Here is a 20,519-nt window from a genome sequence, read left to right as displayed (position 1 = left end):
TTACTTTTTCAAGGTTGATTTAGAAAGGTTAAAGTTTAAGAATACTTTATATTGAGGTCAGATGAATCTTAGCAGGTTTTTTTTTTACAACTTTTTTGTTGAAATGTATTTAATATATAACATTGTATACATTTAAGGTGTATCAATCTAAAAATTTCCATCTTCATTTTCGCTGAAATCTGTAACTAAGTACCACAGTCTTTCACTTTGTTTTATTTTTCTCCTGTGATTTGTCAACTAAAAGAGATCTATTTTCCTTTTCTAAACTGGTATGCAATTTATATGAATATACCCATCAAGATGTTTAGTCTGACTTTACTTCCAACGTGTCCTTCTTTATCTCTTTTACCTTCAGCTCAATTTGGAGTTTTTAGAGGCTATTTCAAAGGATCCCATTTTTTTATCGTTAAATGAAAAGTTTGTTGCAGTAAAACTTATTTCTTCCCTTATACCAGCAGAATGGATTTCACATGTAATCTTACAATATGCAAAAATATTGATTTTCATGTCTTCACAAGCATTTCAGTGAGGTGATTAGACCCAAATTGGTGTGGCTACCTCACTGCCAGAGATTTCTCCTGTGTCTGTGTCAGTGCTTCCAGCCTCTTCCTTTCATTCCCATAGTCTGTGACTAAAATTGAAAACTCCAGAGTTAAGCATTATGACCCAAGCTGGATCAATGAACTCTTCTCAATGGTGGGTTGACATTTGCACAGAGACAAAATTGGAGGTGCAAGTCTTCTTAGAAGCTCATAGCAGTGCCCCTGGGAGAAGAACCCTAAATCCATCCACCTTTTGCCCACGAACTTGCCTGGTTTCTAAGGATTCACTGATCATTTTCCTTCATGTTTAAAGTGACCCCACTACGCTTTCAATAAATGTTCTTTTTGCTTGTTAGGCAAGGTTAGTTTTGAGGTCCAAATCCAAGCAGTTATAAGCACAGGGGTTGAAATTTAGTGCACACAGATACTAGCTGTTGGCTTTGGTAACTTGGATGTTATTATTTTAAGGATGGGTGGACTATTTTTTATACTTGTAGTATTTATATTTAGTGTTTATATTTATATTTTTCTGATCTTTGAAAATAAATGACTGAAGTGGCATGGTTCACGTCAGAATAGATGAGTCCTCATTTTGAAAACAACCTTGATGAATGTATTTGGATGTAAAAATGAACAATCTTCCTCTTTTGGGGTACTCTGCAATAGAGGCCAAAGCAAAAGGGTAAGTTACTCCGAATAATAAAAGTAGAATTTTGAGATTTTTTATGATCAAACCTGCCATGAAGGGTGAAAGATGACGCAGAACTGTAAGGGAGAAATCTTGTGACCTAATTATTATGGCCTGAGAAGGTGCTGGTTTCTAAGAAATCCATGGCGGGGAAAACAGAAGACAACTACCAGGTGTGCTGACATTGAAGTTGTTTTTGTTTCTGCTAAATGGTAGAACGAAAAATGATGTTAGTATTGCCGTGGCTTAAATGGAGTAAGAAGAGCTGTGCCCAACATGGAGTGGAGTGGGAACAGAAAAAAGATGGAGGCTGTAGGAGGGAGACTGATGGAGGGAATGGGCGGCAGTTAGTCTGAGGCTGAAGCAGGAGGTGACTCAGAGGACATCCTCCTCTGGAGTCCCTTGGAGATGAGCAGAAGGTCTCTGGGCTTCTCTTGGCTCAGGAAATGAGCATGCAACTATGTTATGTGGATATTTTAGGAAGGGTGGCCCCAGAATGTCGGAAGACTTGAGGCCACTCAAGCTGGAGGCTTATTCTTCACAACGTGGAAGTTTCCGAGAAATAAAAGTTGGCGATACAATGAAAGAGCTTACGCTCTTCTGTCATTGAGGCCGGTGAGGTTGGTAGCACCTTAAGTGAATCACTTTTTATTTCCTCAGTGGTCTCACAAACACATTAAATGCAAGTAATATATCTTTCCTGCTCAAGTTTATTCTTGATTTAGCTTCAGAATATTGACTGACATTACTTTTTAACAAAGACTTTAATTTTAGAATAGTTTTAGATTCATGGAAAAATTGTGAAGATTGTACAGACTTTGGTGATTGTCAATAAAGTTGCTAAAAATATTTAAATGCAGCTTTTCTGTGGACATAAGCTTTCAGATCAGTTGGGTAAATACCTAGCAGTAAGATTACTGGATCTTATGGTAAAATTACGTGTACCTTTGTAAGAAACTGCAAACACTGTTATTCAAAGTAGTCAAAGTAGCTATATTTTTTTTGCATTCTCAAAAATAATGAATGACATTTCCTCTTATTCTAAATTCTGATCATAAATTAATATTGTTAGTTTTTTGGATCTTAGTCATTGTAATTGGGTTGTAGTGGTATCTTGTTTTAATTTGCATTTCTAAATGACAAATGCTGTCGAACATATTTTTACAAGCTCTTCTGCTATCTGTATATCTTTGTTGGCAAGTTGTCTGTTCAGATCATTTTAAAATTAGGTTATTTTCTTATTGTTAGGTTTAAGTGTTCTCCGTATATTTTGCATCTAAATCCTTTACCAGCTATCTGATCTCCAATTATTTTCTCCAGTCTATGGCTTGTCTTTTCATTCTTTCACAGAGCTTAAGTTTTTAATTCTAAAAAAGTCCAAACTATCAATTTTTTTCTTTAATGTGTCATTCTTTGGGTTTTACATATAAAACTCATCACCAAGCACAAGGTCACAGAGATTTTCTTTTAGAGATTTTATTGTTTTGAGTTTTACATTTAGGTCTTTGATCCATTTTAAGTCAGTCTTTCTGTAAAGTGTAAGGTAATGGTGAGATTTCTTTCTTTCTTTCTTTCTTTCTTTCTTTCTTTCTGCACATGGATATCCATTTATTGAAAAAATTATCCTTTCTCAATCGATTTGCCTTTGTAAAAATTCAGTTGCTTAGGTTTATGTAAAACTGTTTCTGAACTATCTAGTTCTATTGATTCATATGTCTATTATTTTGCCAATATCACAATCCTTTGAGTTCTGTGTTTTTCAATATTGCATTGGACAGTTAGGATCTTTTGCCTTCCCATGTGAAGTTTAGATCAGTTTATAGCTATTTATAAAAAGAATTTTCTGACATTTTGATTGAGTTTGCATTAAATTTATGGATCACTTGAGAAGAACTGTTATCTTAGCAATATTGAATTTTCCAACGCATGGACATTGTATATTGGTCCATACAGATCTTTGATGTTTTTCATCAGTAATTTGTAGTTTTCTACATACAAATTCTGTACATATTCTGTTAGCTTTATGCCTACATATTTCATTTGGGAAGTACTACATATGGTATTTAAATGTTTTATCTTATTTTTTCATTGCTGGTTTATAGAAAAAAATGGACTTTTGTATATTGCTCTTAAATATACTGCAAATTTTCTATACTTGCTTATTGATTCCAGGAGTTTTCTTGTAGCATCTTTGGTCTACTACTTCATCTGGGAAAGAAAACAGTTTTATGCCTTCCTTTTTAATCTATAAGCCCTTTCTTCCTGCCTGCCTCTCTCTCTCTCTCTCTCTCTCTCTCTCTCTCTCTCTCTCTCTTTCTCCCTGCCTCCCTTCCCTCCATCCTTTTCTTTCTGTGGTTCTTTCTGTGTCTCTCTCTTTCCTTTTCTCTCTTCTTCCTCCTCACCCCCATTGTCTCTCTAATTTTTTTAAAAAGATTTGTCTATTTTGGGGATAGTGCAAGCAAAGGAGGGGCAGGAGAGAGGGGGACAGAGGATCCAAAGCAGGCTCTGTGCTAACAGGCTGACAGCAGTGAGCCTGATGTGGGGCTCAAACTCCACATGGAGTTTGCAGCCCCAGGGAATTTCTAAGCTTATTCCCCACTCTAAAGCACATTTTTTGGAAGTCCTTTGGTGAAAGAATAATATATTTATTTCTAAATAAACATCTAAAAGTGTTTTATCTCACCTTCATTCTTGATTGATGGATAAGTTGGATCTGGAATTTTATATTTCTTGCTATTTTCCCACTGCACAGTGAAGAAATGTCTTTCTATTCAGGCATCTGCTGTGGCTGCCCAAAAGTCTGGTGAAAGTCTAGTTGTCATATACTTACAGTTCATTTGACTTTTCTTTTAACTCTTTGCTCTGGTGTCCTGCAATTATTGCACAATGCACTTGTCGGTTCTTCTCTATCCTGCATACTCTGCTTCTTCCAGCTAAATACTCATAGATTTAATCCATTTGGGAAACTTTTCTGAGTAATGACTTTTTAAGAACCTCTTCTCTCCTATTCACTTTTTGTTTGCATTTTCCCCCCTCATTCCACTTCAACATATGTTGAACCTTATCATCCTATTCTTTTGTCTTCTCTTGAATGAGTCCATTTCTTTGTGTCTCTGTATTTCTGTTTTATATTTTTTTTCAAGGCGCATAATTTATCGTACTAATTGAGTATTACATGATGAGTTGGCATTAGCTTCTCCACGCATGGGAACTTAACAGATGAGGTACAGCTTAAAATCTGTTAGTGTTCCGTTCATAGCTGGTGTATTTTTATACTTCAACTTGAAGTATAAGACCATCAAAGCGATGCCTCGATATGTGGCCAGTACACAATTCATTCTACCTGTAAGAGTATAAGAGTTGAAATATTATTAGATACCACTGAAATGGAATGAGGCATCAGTTTCTGGACCTTCCATGATTTCAATCTTTATAAAAGGCACCAATTCCACTTGCTCTTTATATTTGTGTCATTTATTTCCTATAATTATTACTAATCTATTTTCCAGTTCATTCAGTTTCTCTGTAGTTGTATGTAATCTGCCATTTATCATGCCCAATGAGGTTTTAATTTTAATGGCCCTAAATTTCATTTTAAGAAGTTTTTATAACTTAGATTTACTTAGAATATGTTTCTTGTTTTTCCAAGCCGCCTTATTCGTTCAGTATTTTTTTATATTATATTTTTATATTATTTTAATGCTTCTCAACCCACATTTAAAAAATAATTCTTTGAATTGTTTCTCTTATCTATAGTTCTGAGGCTGTAAGGTCTCAAATTAATCCTTTATGATGATTTTTCCTTAGTGGTTTGTAGTGCTTCACTGCTAAGTCACTATTGCCTAGGCCGTTATTTCTGTTGGATTTGAAAGTCTCGCCAAAAAAAAAAAAAAAAAAAAAAGAAAGTCTCGCCATACAGCAGTTTAGTGTTTGCTGCTTTTGAAGCCTTAAGTAAGATTTCGGTGGAACTAACCTGATCACCTTAATTTCCACGTGGCTGATTCCACGCCACAGCAGTAACGTACATTTTTACCTTGTATCTTTATATGGCTCAGACTTAAGCTTTAGTTCCTTCGTTTGGATGGTCACAACTTCTCTACCCATGTATAACTAATTCTTCAACAGTATTCATATGCCAGGTTGTGTGTGCCTCTATTCTGCTTTCTCCAAAACATTGAAGCCTTTTGCTCCTATCTCCCTAACTTTTATATAACGTTCCCCAGGCAACAGAATTGTCATTTTTAATCTGTATACTTAACACTTTCCTTTCAATAATTGATACTCAAAAATATTGATATAAGGGCATGTGATGATCAAATTTTAAATACTGGCTAAAGTTGATACTAATTGAGTGAAACTAACAAAAATAGCAAGTATAATTCAATTATCTAGGCAGGAACTACTGTATCTATATCTATATCTAATCTATGTACACAGATAGATAGATATGTTTATTTTATTTATTTATTTGAGGGGGGGCACAGAGAGAGGGACAGACAGAATCCCAAGTAGGCTCTGCACTGTCAGCTCAGAGCCCAACATGGGGCTGAAACTCACCAACCTTGAGATTATGACCTGAACTGAAACCAAGAGTTGGGAGCTTAATGGACAGAGCCACTCAGGCACCCCTAGATTTTAGATTTGTTTAATGGGGAGTCATTTTTTTTGCCTTATTATCTAGAGTTAATAACCTTGATAATACGAGTTACATCCAAATTATGTTCTTTCAAAATGCAGAAATATATACAATTATTTTATATAAAGATCAAAGGATTATGTAAAATGTGTAAATATTCCAAAATGTATCTGGTAGAGATACATATAAAAAACATATCTATACAAAGATAGTGAGTTTCTCATTTCAAGAAAATATCATAAAAATTAAATTTTATTGAGAAAAAAGTAATTTTAATCTCCATTGACTTTCAAGGAATGAAAAAAACCCACATCATTTGTAAGCTTTGCCAGAGGGAAAAATGTATCCATTATAACTATGCAAAATAATTATTAAAAATGTTGCTTTCAGACTACAAGATAGATGCTATATGAATTTTCTGACAGTTTTGAGCATGATGAGTCATTGTTAATTTTGGGGGAAGTTATTACACTTCTATTTTCGAGACATCTTCTGGGGAAATGATCTTCTTCCACATCTTCAAGTTTCTGGAAATATAAATTTGTATTTTATTGTGGGTAACATAAATAATTGGAATAACTACTTTATTAAAATAACTTATTTGAGTATTCTTTCTTATTGGTTCTTATTTGCTTAAAGAGGGATTGAAGGAAAGCAGCATATATTTTGAATGTGCTGTAGTGTAGGCTTAAAAACTAATTATCTGCAGGCTTTTAGCAAACATGTAAATTTTAGGATCTCCATGTCATTTAGCTTATAATGTAATTAGCTATTTTTGGATAATCTCATTAAAACATTTTAAAAGTATTGGGTCCATTTAGTGAACCTGTATTTGTGCAAAACATTATTCTAATTCTAGCTTTCAAATATTTCTTTTGAATGATTTTTCTGCTACTTAATATCAATTTATTTCTAATTATTATAATTTAACATTTTGGTTTTAATTAGCGTGTACAAAATAGGAAAGATACTTTCATTAATGTAATTAATAAAGTTAGTTTTCCACATTTTGTATTTTGAAACATAACAAAAACAAGGCTTTATAATACTGTAATTCCTAGAAAATGTATTTGAGTCATTACACATAAATATGTTACTTTAATGTTCAGTCCTTTAAAATAATCCAGAAAATAATTTTGTTTCTCTAAACATTGCTATAGTATGTCATTATATATAGTGATAAGTTTTTGATAATTAATATGTCTCACAATATATGTTTCTTCAAATATTGAGAATTAATACAAAGTTATTTTGTTTTTATGACAATAATCAATATTATTCAAGTTACTCAAATTTTATGAGCAAAGTATTTATTTGAAAGCAAACAAAGTAATAAACACAATTCTGTGGTGAAATTAGACACATAGTATATTTCGACTATATTTTAAACTATTAATGTATGTATTTGCAGTTGATTTCACTTTGGAAAATCTTATTATATATTTGTATTAGGAAAAGGAATAGGCCTGATTTTCTATACATTTGTATAATCAGGTTTTCAAATCCTCACTGATCTGTGAGCTTATAATGGGCTTATAGTAACTAAAATGTTGCTAACATCCAGAATATTAATAGGGAAAATGTTTAAGTGTTATTTGGATTTTTTTGACTGAGAGGCCAAGGCATTTAAATAGGATCGTATTTTATGTAAATTAGATGAGGCCATGTTTTTAATAAGTTTATAATAGTTGCGGTTATTCATGAGATTTAAGGAATCCTTCCTTAAATTGTGGTGCTTTCAGTCTGTTTTGTTAGACCCTGTGGGAGTCCGGGTGGGAGCTGGGCATGAGGTAGGGGCTAGAATTCTTTGAAGAGCTTAAGCCACATGAAAGAGTACCTCAGAATGCCAATAGGCTGTAACAATTTCAGGAGTTTAAATGGAATGTTCATTAAGTCATTTAGCATTTCAAGACCTTGAGAAGGTACATTAACTGTGATATTCAAAAATATAGAGTAAACAGTATTTCCTTTATCTTCACCTTTTAGGACTTCTGTGAATAATGAAAAGAGAAGAAGCCAGATGAGTCCATTGTTAGGGCAGGAACTGATTAACAGAATGAAATGTCATGGATAAACTACAAGCAGAAAGTATAGGTGGGAAGCAAGATTATTACTGTGTGAAAGGAGATGGTGGAAAAGTGAACTCTCACAAAAGTACTGTTTAGTAATCAACTAACCCCCTTCCCAAATAGTCATAGAGCATTTTTACTTTTAGATAATTTCTATCATTGCATTTAGAGAAGTATTGCTCTAGACTAATATTATTTCCTTCCTCCTGTTTGTGCACACTTGATTTAATTCTTTAGACAGGCTTTCTTGTTGAGTTCAGGTCATTGATCTCTGCAGTGTCTGTTGTGTCCGTAGTTATGAATGATTATTCTCTCAGGAGTCTCAGTAAATATGCCGCGGTACACCGCTAAAATCGTGGTATTAGATGTGTTTTAACAAGAGTATATGGCCATTTTTTATTATTATGTTACCATTTTATAGTAGGAAACAATTCCAGTTTTTGCATGATGCTAACTAGCAGTTTTCTCTGTAGACTGAATACATCGTAGGAACCATAACAGAAACTAACTTCAATATGCCCATGTTGCAGTTTCAAGGTGAAAAGAATAACAGGTTTTTAACAAGATGGATCTTTCTCCAAAGACCTTTATGTTTCAAGGGTTGTTCAATTTTTTCGTTTGTCATAAAACAAAATATACCGCCCTGAGATGCTTTATGCCTTGTAATATCTTGAGGCAAACTGGCTGACAAATGTATTATTCTCTCATAAAGAAGAGAAGCCCCTGAATTACCCATGCCGGACCAAACCACTGCTTTTGTTCATGCCGTCTTAACTGCCATAGAAATAGCGCATGAGGCTCAAACTATCATGCCTACTTCATAATGCCGTGCTTTGTTCTTTCTGCAGAGATTCACTGCCATGTATTAAATATGCCCATAAATCTCTCAGTAATTGTATATTACTTTTCTGTTCCCTCTACAGTTTACACATTGTATTCAACTTTGACTTTATTCAGCTCTGCGCAGTGGTATGGCAGGTTTATGGAATGTTGTAAAGCTGAGAAAAGTAGGCAATTATTGTTAAGCCTTTGTAAGCTATTTGAGAAAAGACATTTGTTGCGATCATGGCATAAGGACCAATTCTACCGGCTGTGGATTTACTCAGATTTTTATTTAAACTCTTTCTAAAAGGAATGAGTGTTACTACGAACATTTTTAAAAATTGAAAACTCTAAGTGAAAAGTGGGAATTTTCCATTACTTTTTAAATAAAAACTAAGGGTTATGAGATATATAAGTGATAAAAAGGACATGAATGAAAACAGGTTTTTTTCATCTAATGTAAGTGAACTGAAAAATATATTTTAAAGGAGCATATAAAAATTATGATCAAGTATCTACAAGTTTATGGAATTAAAATCTTTGTAGACTAGAGAATTTGAATAATATTATTTTTCATCCATTAACTCCATAGAAGTAGCTTCAGAAATGGAAGAGTAGCAGAATATACTACCCCAAAATATGATTATAGCACTTTAGGACATAACACTCCAAAATGTGCCACTTTGGCATATTGATTATTTTTAAGTAGGCACTTAAAAAACAGCAAATGCTAGAAGAGGCTTTCCCTGAACTCCCCTTAGCTGCCTAAAGATGCATTCAAGGAAAGCAGAACTCAGTTGGCATCGATGCCCTCCCTGGGAGTTTTATCAACCAGACAAAATTGACTTTGATCACAGAGGAGGGGAGAGAAGAAATTGGCACCATACCCAGACAAACTTTGCCACAAACTATCATACTCTCCCAACCATTTTTCTAAGGGCCCACCGATGTTTCCTAGAACTCATTTACTCTCCCCTAAGAGACTTGCATTCCCTCTCACTTTTATGAACATGAACATGGTATTTAATCCTGCATCCCAAAGCTATCTTTTGAGAATTACTCACTTTCCCTGGGTATCCTCCATGTGTATATGAGGTTTTCATGTTAGCAAACGTGTTTTTCTCTTGCAAATATGTTTTTATTACAAGAAGTTGCAGTCAAGAACTCAAAAGAATAGAGGGAAAATCATTTTCCCTCCTCTACACTCTATTGTCATTGTAATAGGATCTGCAGAGCCCAGATATCTATGTGTCTAGAATATGTGAAATGTACAACTTTAATTTATGTCTGTATATGTATATATATATACACACACACATATATATGCACACATATTTATACACACATATATATACATATATATAATGTAAAAATATATAGGTATATAATATATATCAATTTTATCAATTATATAAATGTATGTATATATATATATAATGTAAAATATATATAGGTGTAAAATATATACCAATTAATTTTATTAAAAAATCAAATTCATAAACTTTGGTAAATGCTAGAGCATGCATAGGGGTAAAAAATCCAGGCATTCACTTTAGAATACCCAAGTTCAAACTTTAGCTCTGCCATCTACTTGTGAAACTCATAGGAAGATCACATGAGATCAAAATAAAGCTCTTGGCCTAACGCCTTAATGATTTATAAATGCTACAGTGGATCTTCTTATCAGTCTTCAGTTTACTCTTTCCCAAAGGACTAATGATAACTTTAATTATAGATAAAGGGATACTTTTGTCCACACTGTTATTTTTCTAGATTCTGAAGATCTTTTTTGTTTTCCTTGGGAGAATATTCCTTAATGGACTCAGGATCATGAATGAGGAAGTAATATTACGTGCTTATAAATATTTAATACCAAGATTGTATCACTTATTTTTATCAGAGACTTGCCTTTTTTCCAATATTTCTAGAAAAATGTCTGCATGGTCCTTCCCAGTTTGTCTCTTACCCCATGCCTGAATTCTTTTTTTTTAATTCTTTTTTTGTTTTTAATTTGAGTATGGTTGACACACAATGTTACATTAGCGTCAGGTGCGCAACATAGTGATTCAGCATCTCTATATGTTGTGCTGTGCTCACCACAACTGTAGCTGCCATCTGTCACCACTCACACTATCACAGAGTATATTCCCTGTGCTGTACCTTCGTCCTTGTGACTTATTCATTCCGTAACTTGAAGCCTGTACATCCGACCCCCTCACCCATTCGCCCATCCCCCCACCTCCTTCTCTCTGGCAACCATCAGTGGGTTCTCTGTGTCTATAGGTCTGATTCTGATTTTTGTTTGTTTATTCATTTCCTTTGTTTTTAGATTCCACATATGAGTGAAATCAGATAGTATACAGCTAGAATACTGAATGCATGGATGACTTAGGTGTTTTTACTCCTTAAAAAAAATCTATAAATAAAATATTGGCCTGTCAGATCTTGGTTGCTCTGATGATCTCCAATGACTGAAATAGGACTTCCAAGTTTTATTTCCTGATTTATAGGTTGACATTGGCAGCATGTTTGGTCAGATGCAAGTCAGTCCATCAATCAGAAGCACAGTCTCCCTGCTATCTATGATATTTCCCTAAGCCCTGTCATCAGAGATCTTTTTACATTTTTCTTTTTAATTATACCTAAAAGTACATCTCCAGTAAATAACTGCTGAATGACTGACTGAATGAATGCTTGCTGCAAATATTTGCTTCCCCGTAGTTAATGATTTTGTACAGGAAATAAATTATTTCCAAAAGGCGAATGTTTCCTTTTCTGCAAGCTGTGGTTACATATGTCTCTTTAAATACATAACAGCATGTTTATGTTGTTTGTTTGTTTGTTTGTTTTTCTATCAGGTCACAATAAAAACAGACCCTCTTTTATGCAGGAATTTGGAAACCATAACTAGCACTTTAAGCAGCATTCTACATTCCTCTGTTCTAGAATGGCTGTTTCATATATTCTTTTTTTTTTTTTCTTTTTTAAGTAGGCCCCATGCCGAAAGTGGGGCTTGAACTCATGACCCTGAGATCAAGAGTTGCATGTTTTACTGACTGAGCCAGCCAGGAACTCCCACATGTTTAACTCATTCTAAGAGTGAACTCAAGTACCATGGAGACTCTTAACAGTGAGATCCGTGGCTGACACTCAGCAGCCCATCTCCAGGCCTGGACTGTCTGTGTGCACAAACACACCCGCAGATAAATACTCACTTGTTCCTGTTGTCCTTACATGAAGAATTATTATTCCAAAAAATTAATTCTTACCTTGGGAAATTACTTATTAAACAATTATTTAGTCCATTAGCAAAACCCACTGACTTAAGGCTTGATGAGACTATTTGGTTTTCTAAATAATATTGGTAATGACCAATAGTATCGCTTTCCTTTGAAATTTATTACAGATAATTGAAAAACAGACATTACAATGACTAAGTGAGGGTTATATTTTACAGAAGCAAATATTCTAAACTACTTATACCGACTGTAGAAAAGGCTTATACATAGTGAACAATTTGTAGTTCTTCAAACATATTATCATTTCATAATGAAGCTCTTACTGCAAGCTGAACTATTAAGGCAAGAGCAAAGCTACTTTTCTTTTCTGATTTGGACATCATTCAGAGCTCACCCAACTTTCCTGCTCTGGGTCTTATTTGAATTATCTGCCAAATTAAGACCTTCATCTTGCAGCCTAATTTGAGGAGAATGTGTTCACTGATCGCTCAACACCAGTGACGTAAAGTCAACGATCGATTCTTCACCTCTTGCATCGCTGATGAATACTGGATTTTTCCACTTTTATTCATCCCATAACTCTGTTTTCTAACGTGTCTCGTCTTCCATCTTAAAAACGAAATCTCCAGTGAATTATTTTATTTACCATTAATTCATCACAAGCACCGTGATTACACCCTTTGAACTAGTTGGTGTCATGTGTTCTTCCAGTTCTGTTACTGTTGTGGTTTTGCTGGTTAAGCCTTTATATTTATACTTTTGTGCTATCTCTGCTACTACTAACTACTACTACTACTACGACTATGACTAATTGTGCCTCTACTGCTGTTCTCCTCTCCTTCCTCCTCCTTTCTCTTCTTCCTCGTCTTCTCCTCCTTCTTCTGGTCTTCATCTCTGTCTCCATTTTCATTTCAGCAAGGTTCATTATAATGAAAAATCTACCTTCTTCAGGTTCTTCATTCATGTCCTTAAATGACACCACAACGCTTGCCAGAATTTGTCAAAATCCCTCAGATTAGCTAGTAAGGCTGTCGCTAATTCAGTCATGCTTATTGATCCAAACACCTCCTGACATTTTCCCTAATTTTTTTTCCTTCCAGAAGAGCCTTTACTAATCTGCGAATGTACCTTGTTCATTGTCATGCCTACCTTTTCGTGAAGTGTCTCTGCTACTGATTCATCACGTTGTTTTCTCTTCCTATGGCTGCCTTTCCTCCTTGTTTTCCTTGTAGAGCATTCTCTCGTTGTAGTTCTTATCAGTTAAGGACCTGGACTCCTCACTGTTCAAAAGGGTTTGTTCAGTGTTTATTAATTCCTGGCACATTGTGAAGAACTGAGGTAAAATAAATATATGCCATTTTACCCTCTAGCATTTAATTTCACTATGACATATTGCCCAAAATAAACGTCAACAAGGTGCCATGGCAGCAAGGGAGGAGTGGGGCAGCTACTCTCTGTACCATTTTGTCTCCTTGTAACCTGCATCATCTCAAGCTTTGGGAAGGAAGGATACACTACTTAAGCTCCTTTTGTCTTCCACGTAGCACCTGGCACATTGTAGGAGCACAGAATTTCAATACAAGTGTGTTAGTTTGGATTTTGTCTAATGCCTGTTTTAATTATCAGCCTTAAGTAAAAATCACATCGTAAATGATGACCAGGATGTCAATATGTTCCCAACCTTTTTAAAACAAATTGCAACAGGGAAATTCAAAAGTGCTAATTCTAAAAGTGGTTAGGTTTGCCTTTGAAATGGAATTTCATGCTTACCAATGAGCATGAGAATGTCTTACAAATCAAGCAATATAACACCAGCACAGGCTAGAATAAGCTGAAACACTGCTTGACTTTTCTCACTCTTAGCCATTCTTCCTGCATCTCAACCTACATTTAGCTCAGCCATCTCCATTACAGGAGCTGATACTATTCAAACATTGCCTGGAGCAGAAATGTTGACAAAGGTTTCACAGTTCAAAAGACTTCTTTTTTTGAGGTGCAAGAATTTAAGAGCAAAAAGAACCAGATATTAACAAAATAGGGGCTGAATGTACTTAAATACTTAAGAGATGTAAGGAATTTTTTTAGTTGGAAACTGTAAGTCACATTTAGGTAGAGTACATGTACCAACAGGATCCTTTATACCCCTGCCTCTTTTTTTTTTTTCCTCTGTAAAGATTTTTATTTTATAGTAGACCATAGGAATCTATTGAGTTAAACCATATGAACAACAATACACACAAGAATATTAAATTATGTTATGCTGACAGTATGATATTTCATTATTTCTTATTAGAATATAGGTTCCTTGGGGCAGATATTTTGTCTAATTAACTATTGCATATACAAAGTCTGAAATAATCATGGCGTAAAATAGATAATAAATGTTTCTGGAATGAGTTAATGGATGTTTTATGTGGTTTGTAAAGAAAAAGGTGATATTATAAAGGAGTAAATGTGGACTCATTTTGTTCAATAATTAAATGTAGTGAAAATCAGAGTTGTTTTAGATTCAGCTAGCTTATTTGCTGTTTTTCAAATGTTTTGCATTAGCAAAACCTTTAATGAGTTTGGCCTCAAGGAGTTTTTCTTTAATCCATATGTTTCTGATTCCCATAGAGTTAGCTGTTACCAAAACTATTTTAATTATTTACTTGAATTCCAAGATGCCTTTTGAAAGATTTCATCAAGGAATTCTTTATGTCTGACTTTTAAAAATTAAAGTCTCACTTTTCTCAATATTTCTCAGACTGTATCTTCAAAAACCTATAACTATTCTGAGATTTATTTTTATGCTGGTCTCCCATTTTTAATTCTCATGTAATTAGAGCAAAACTTTTTTTTATATTAGTGAAATAAACAAATAAACTGTAATGCCTATATTATGCATTTCTAATGTGGATATTGCAATAATTTGTAATGGCTTAGAGTCTCACAATTTAACCATAGCATTTATCTTAATAAGTATATACCTATTAATCTTATAAATGATATTCTCCTTGAGTTACTATATCAGAATAAGTTCTAAATTTGGCTTAGGAGTGGATTTCGAGTTTATGTATGTGAGAGTTGAGGAGAAACATAAGAAAAGAAAAGAAATCCAGAGGATAACAGATATAGCTATTCTCTTTCCTGACCAAGTTTAAATTCACCTTGTCACTAATAAATGCATTTTGTGTGTCTGTGAGAATGTTTAAAATTCAGAGATTATCTTCTTGAGTTTTATTTTTAGTAAAACGATATTTACTTCAGTAAAACTAATAATAAAAAATTAATTATATCAATATACACACCCCTCCATTAGACAGTTCAACTACCAAAATTTTATCTGGATTTAGTTTTTTAAAGATTCATCATATCCCTGTAGAGTGACAGAAGTTAGGGGTTTGGGGAAGTATATGTTTTCATCTTCTGTGAATTAAAAAACTGCTCTGTGTGCTGTGAGTACTTTACGATTTAGGTATATTGAATCAATACCTCAAAATAATTTAATGCCAGAAGGAGGGAATTCACAGCTCAAGTACTTTACAGAATATTGTTCTCTATGATATTTTATATTATCAAATACAAGAAAATTATTTAATTTCTCTGAGATTAACTAGTTGAATAAAATAGATTCTATATAAACTATTTGATTCTTATATTTTCAGTTTTTAATGCAATATTATATATACAACAAAGAGTATTAAGCATATTAAATAGATAATTTGGTAAACTAAAGTAAATAAAATGGCAAAAAATTACCAATAGCAGTCATATAACAATATGAAGTAACTCCTATTTTGAAGTACTTTCTTTTGAAACTAACAAACAAAAAAGTCTCCAGTGGAGACAAATGAAAATGAAACACAGTGATATAAAATCTTTGGGATACAGCAATAACTGTTCTCAGAGGAAAGTTCATAGTGATACAGGCCTACCTCCAGAAGCAAAAAGAATCTCAAACAAACAAACAAACAAAAAAACAGACAAAAAACAACCTAACCTTATGCCTAAAATAGCTAGAAAATTAAGAACAAATAAAACCTAAAACCAGTGAAAGGAAGGACGTAACAAAGATTAGAGCAGACATAAATGAAATGAAAGTTAAAACAACAAACAAAAAAACAGATGAATGAAACCAGGATCTGGTTCTTTCTTTGAAAAGATGAACAAAATTGATAAACCAGTAGCCAGACTCATGGGGAAAAAAAAGACTCAAATAAAGAAAATCTGAAACAAAAGAGGAAAAATAGCCAACACCACAGAAATACAAAGGATTATAAGAGAATATTATGAAAAATCATATTCCAATAAATTGGGCAAACTAGAAATAGATAACTTTCTAGAAACTTCCAAAACTGAATCAGAAAGAAGTAGGATATTTGAGCAGACTGATTAGAAGCAATGCAATTGAACCAGTAATCAAATAAAAAAAACTCTCAAAAAATGGAAGTCCCGGACAAGATGGCTTCAGAGGTGAATTTCTATGAAACATTTGAAAAGCATTAATACCTATTCTTTTTAAACTACTTCAAAATATAGAAGAGGAAGTATATTTTCTGGATTCACTTTATGAGGCCAACATTATCTTAATACCAAAACCAGACAAAGACACTAAAGAAAACTAAAAGCCAATATTTTTGATGAACACAGATGCAAAATCCTCAACTAAATAGTAGCAAACCAAATCCATTATTTAAAAAAAAAAGCATTCACCATGATCAAGTGGAACTTATTCCTGGGATAAAAAGGAGGAGGTTCAATAATTGCAAATCAACGTGACATGTCACATTAACAAGAGAAAGGATAAAAAACATATGATGATCTCAACAAATGCAGGAAAAGTATTTCAGAAGTACAACATCCATTCATGATGAAAACTGTCAACACAGCAGGTTTAGAGGAAACATACCTCAACATAAAAAAGGCCATATAGGAAAACCTATAGCTAACATCATACTCAATGGTGAAAAACTGGGAGCTTTTCCTCCAAGATCAGGAACAAGATGAGGATGCCCACTCTCACAAATGTCACTTAACATAGTACTAGAAGTCCTGGCCACAGCAATCAGACAAGAAAAAAGGAATAAAAGACCACCAAACTGGTAGAGAAGAAGTAAAACTTTCACTATTTATAGATGACAGGATACTATATATAGAAAACACTAAAGCCTCCAATAAAAAACTACTAGAACTGATAAATGACTTCACTAAGGTCACAGGATAGAAAATTGTTATACAGAAGTCCATTGCATTTCTGTATATTAATAATTAAGTAGCAGAAAAAGAAATTAATAAAACAATACCATTTAAAATCGCACCAAAAATAATAAAATAGCTAAGAATAAACTTAACCAAGGAAGTAAAAGACCTGTAATCTAAAACTATAAAACACTGATGAATGAAATTGAAGACAGCACAAACATATGGAAAGATATTCCATGCTCATGCATTGGGAGAGCCAATATTGTTAAAATGTCCGTACTATCCAAAGCAATCTACAGATATAATGCAATCCCTATTAGAATACCAACAGTATTTTCACAGAACTAGAACAAATAAAAATAAAACTGGTGTGAAACCACAAAAGTCCATGAATATCCAAAGCAATCTAGAAAAAAAAAAAAAGCTGGAGGTATCACAGTCCCAGCTTTCAAGATATACTACAAAGCTATGGTAATCAAAACAACATGGTGCTGCACAAAAATAGACACCTAGGTCTATTTTCTTTGAGAGAACCCAAATAAACCAGGCTTATATGGTCAGTTAATCTTCAACAGGGGGAAAAATATATAGGGAAAAGACAGTCTCTTCAACAAATGGTGCTGGGAACACTGGACAGCTACATACAAAAGAATGAAACTGGACTACTTTCTCACACTATACACAAAAATAAACTCAACTTGGGTTAAAGACCTATGTGAGACCCAAAAGCATAAAATTCCTAGAAGAAAACGTAGGCAGTAATTTCTGTGACATTGGCTGTAGAAAACATTTTTCTAGATATATCTCATTTGGCAAGAAAAACAAAAGCAGAAATAAATTATTAGGACTATATACAAATAAAAGGTTTTTTGCACAGAAAAGGAAGCCATCAACAAAACTAAAAGACAATCTTCTGAATGGGAGAGGATATTTTCAACTAATATATCCTATTAGGGGTTAATATCCAAAATATATACAGAACTCATACAACCCAAAACCAAAAAAAAAAAAAAAAACACAAATAATTCAATTAAAAAGTGGGCAGAGGACTTGAACACATATTTTTTCAAAGAAGACATATAAATGGCCAACAGATATATGAAAAGAGACTAATTATCACGGAAATAAAAATCAAAACCACAATGTAGTATCACCTTACACCTGTCAGAATGGCTAGAATCTAAAAGATGCGAAATAACAAGTGTTAGTGAAGATGTGGACAAAAGGAACCCTTGTGCAGCACTGTTGGTGGCAATGTAAATTGTTACAGCCATTGTGGGAAACAGTATGGAAGTTCCTTAAAAAATTAAAAACAGTATTACCATATGATCCAATAATCCCATTACTAGGCATTTACCCAAAGAAGACAAAAACACTAACTCAAAAAGATATATGGATACGTGTTTATAGCCGCATTATTTATGATAGCCAAGATATGAATGCAAGTCAAATGTCCACTGATAGATGAATGAGTATAGAAGATATGGGAAATATACAGATACAGATATCTACAGATATCTCAGCCATGAAAATGATGAAATCTTGCCACTTGGAACAATATGGGTGGGCCTAGATGGTATTACACTGAGTGAAATACGTCAGTCAGAGAAAGACAAATGCCATATGATTTTACTCACATGTGGAATGTAAGAAAAAAAAATGAACAAAGAAAAAAGGCATGTGAAAAAACAGTCTTAAATACAAAGGACCAACTAGTGGTTGCCAGAGGGGAGGTGGGTAGGGGAATGGGTGAAATAGAAAAAGGGGATTAATTTATATACTTACCACTTATTGTGATGAGCACTGAGTAATGTATAGAAATGTTGAAGCATCATATTGTATACCCTAAACTAATATAATACTGTGGGGAATCAAATAGCTATGTCCTGGCTAAGGAGAGTAATGTATAGAAATGTTGAATCATCTTATTGTATACCTGAAACTACTATAATACTAAAAAAAAAGTCTTTGAAACGTAATTGTTCAACCTCTAATGATTTTGGGGGAAACATATAGGTATTTCTACTTAATGTTCATACTTATTAAATATTGATATATTGCTCAATAAATACAAACAAAAATAGACAAAAACATAAATCCCTATGCTTAAACTTTTATGGAAGATTTTAGTCTGTTTAATAAGTCTCCCAGAATATGAAAACACTTTCTAAAACATGTCAAAAATTAGAAGCTCATGTTTACATTCACTGTGAAAACTCATCATACAAATGAAAGCATTTTTAATATGGTGGATTTGCCTGAAATTTAAGAGCATAGAATAATTTTGCCATGTGTAAGTAAAATAATGAGGGTGTTGCAGTTCAAGAAGAGATGTAGATCCACTCTTTTGTCATTCCAGGTCCAAAAATGCTATATCTATAACATGGTGAATTATCAAAAACAAAGAAAGCAAGGAAAAAGACAAACCACTATTTTAATAGGTGATATCAAGGAGTGAGTTTTTAAAAAATTCTATACTTCCCACCTTTACCTAAAAAGTCCACAAAAATGAGTTTTATGCTAATTTTCTTTGTTAGGAAAAAGTGTAAAACCATACTATGCAATTTCTTTTGACACCCTATCCTAATTTTAATTTTACTGCAAATTACAAAGTATACCTCAAAGTGCAGTGAAGTTAGAAAAAAAAATGCTTTGGACATAGTATAGCTTGGATTTTACATGCCTTGAAATTTAGAATGGCTAGGGTCTTGTTTTCAGGAGAAGTTATTGAATGACAGTGATGATTTAAACATCTTAATTACTCCCTTTGATGCAGAAGCAGTTGGACAGAAATCATAATCATTTCATACGTAGAAAGAGTCATATCTGGGGACTCAGAATCCCTGAATTTTTTTGGCTTTGGTCATTATAATTTGATGTTTTTTCCATAATTCTGCTAATAAGCAGGCTGATTAAAAATAGTCTAGGTTAGAAAATGGGATTCAGTAATTTTTAGAATGATATTTCTATATATTCCCCATACTATGTTAAAGCCTGGAGTGCCAAGAATATTATAAATCCTCACATTTGTAGGTTTTTCTAAATGGAAGAGATATTAGAGATAACCTGGTCTAATGTACTCATTTTCTATACAAAAATACACTCAAATTGGATAAGCATATTAACTGAATCAATGTAGTTTTTTAAATTTGAAATTCTTAAATTATTTCTCAGTTCATTACTATTTTATTATTATTATAATTATTATTATTATTTTAATGTTCATTCAGTTTTGAGAGAGAGAGAGACAGAGAGCAAGAGAGGGAGGGGCAGAGAGAGAGGGAGACACAGACTCTGAAGCAGGCTCCAAGCTCTGAGCTCTCAGCACAGAACACTACT

General features: G+C 33.4%; 1 protein-coding gene across 1 annotated transcript; it reads right to left on the bottom strand.

Moving 5' to 3' along the window:
- Positions 1-4,442: 4,442 nt before the first annotated feature.
- LOC122229338 (ATP synthase membrane subunit K, mitochondrial-like) lies at positions 4,443-4,649 on the bottom strand. The gene is given in 1 exon segment (XM_042954378.1): positions 4,443-4,649. A coding segment is annotated over 1 exon segment (207 nt).
- Positions 4,650-20,519: the final 15,870 nt, after the last annotated feature.

This window comes from Panthera leo, chromosome C2 (genome assembly GCF_018350215.1).
Source record: "Panthera leo isolate Ple1 chromosome C2, P.leo_Ple1_pat1.1, whole genome shotgun sequence".
Taxonomy (NCBI): Eukaryota; Metazoa; Chordata; class Mammalia; order Carnivora; family Felidae; genus Panthera; species Panthera leo.
The sequence above is the reverse complement of the archived record's forward strand: the minus strand, read 5'-3'. Positions and strand labels throughout refer to the sequence as shown.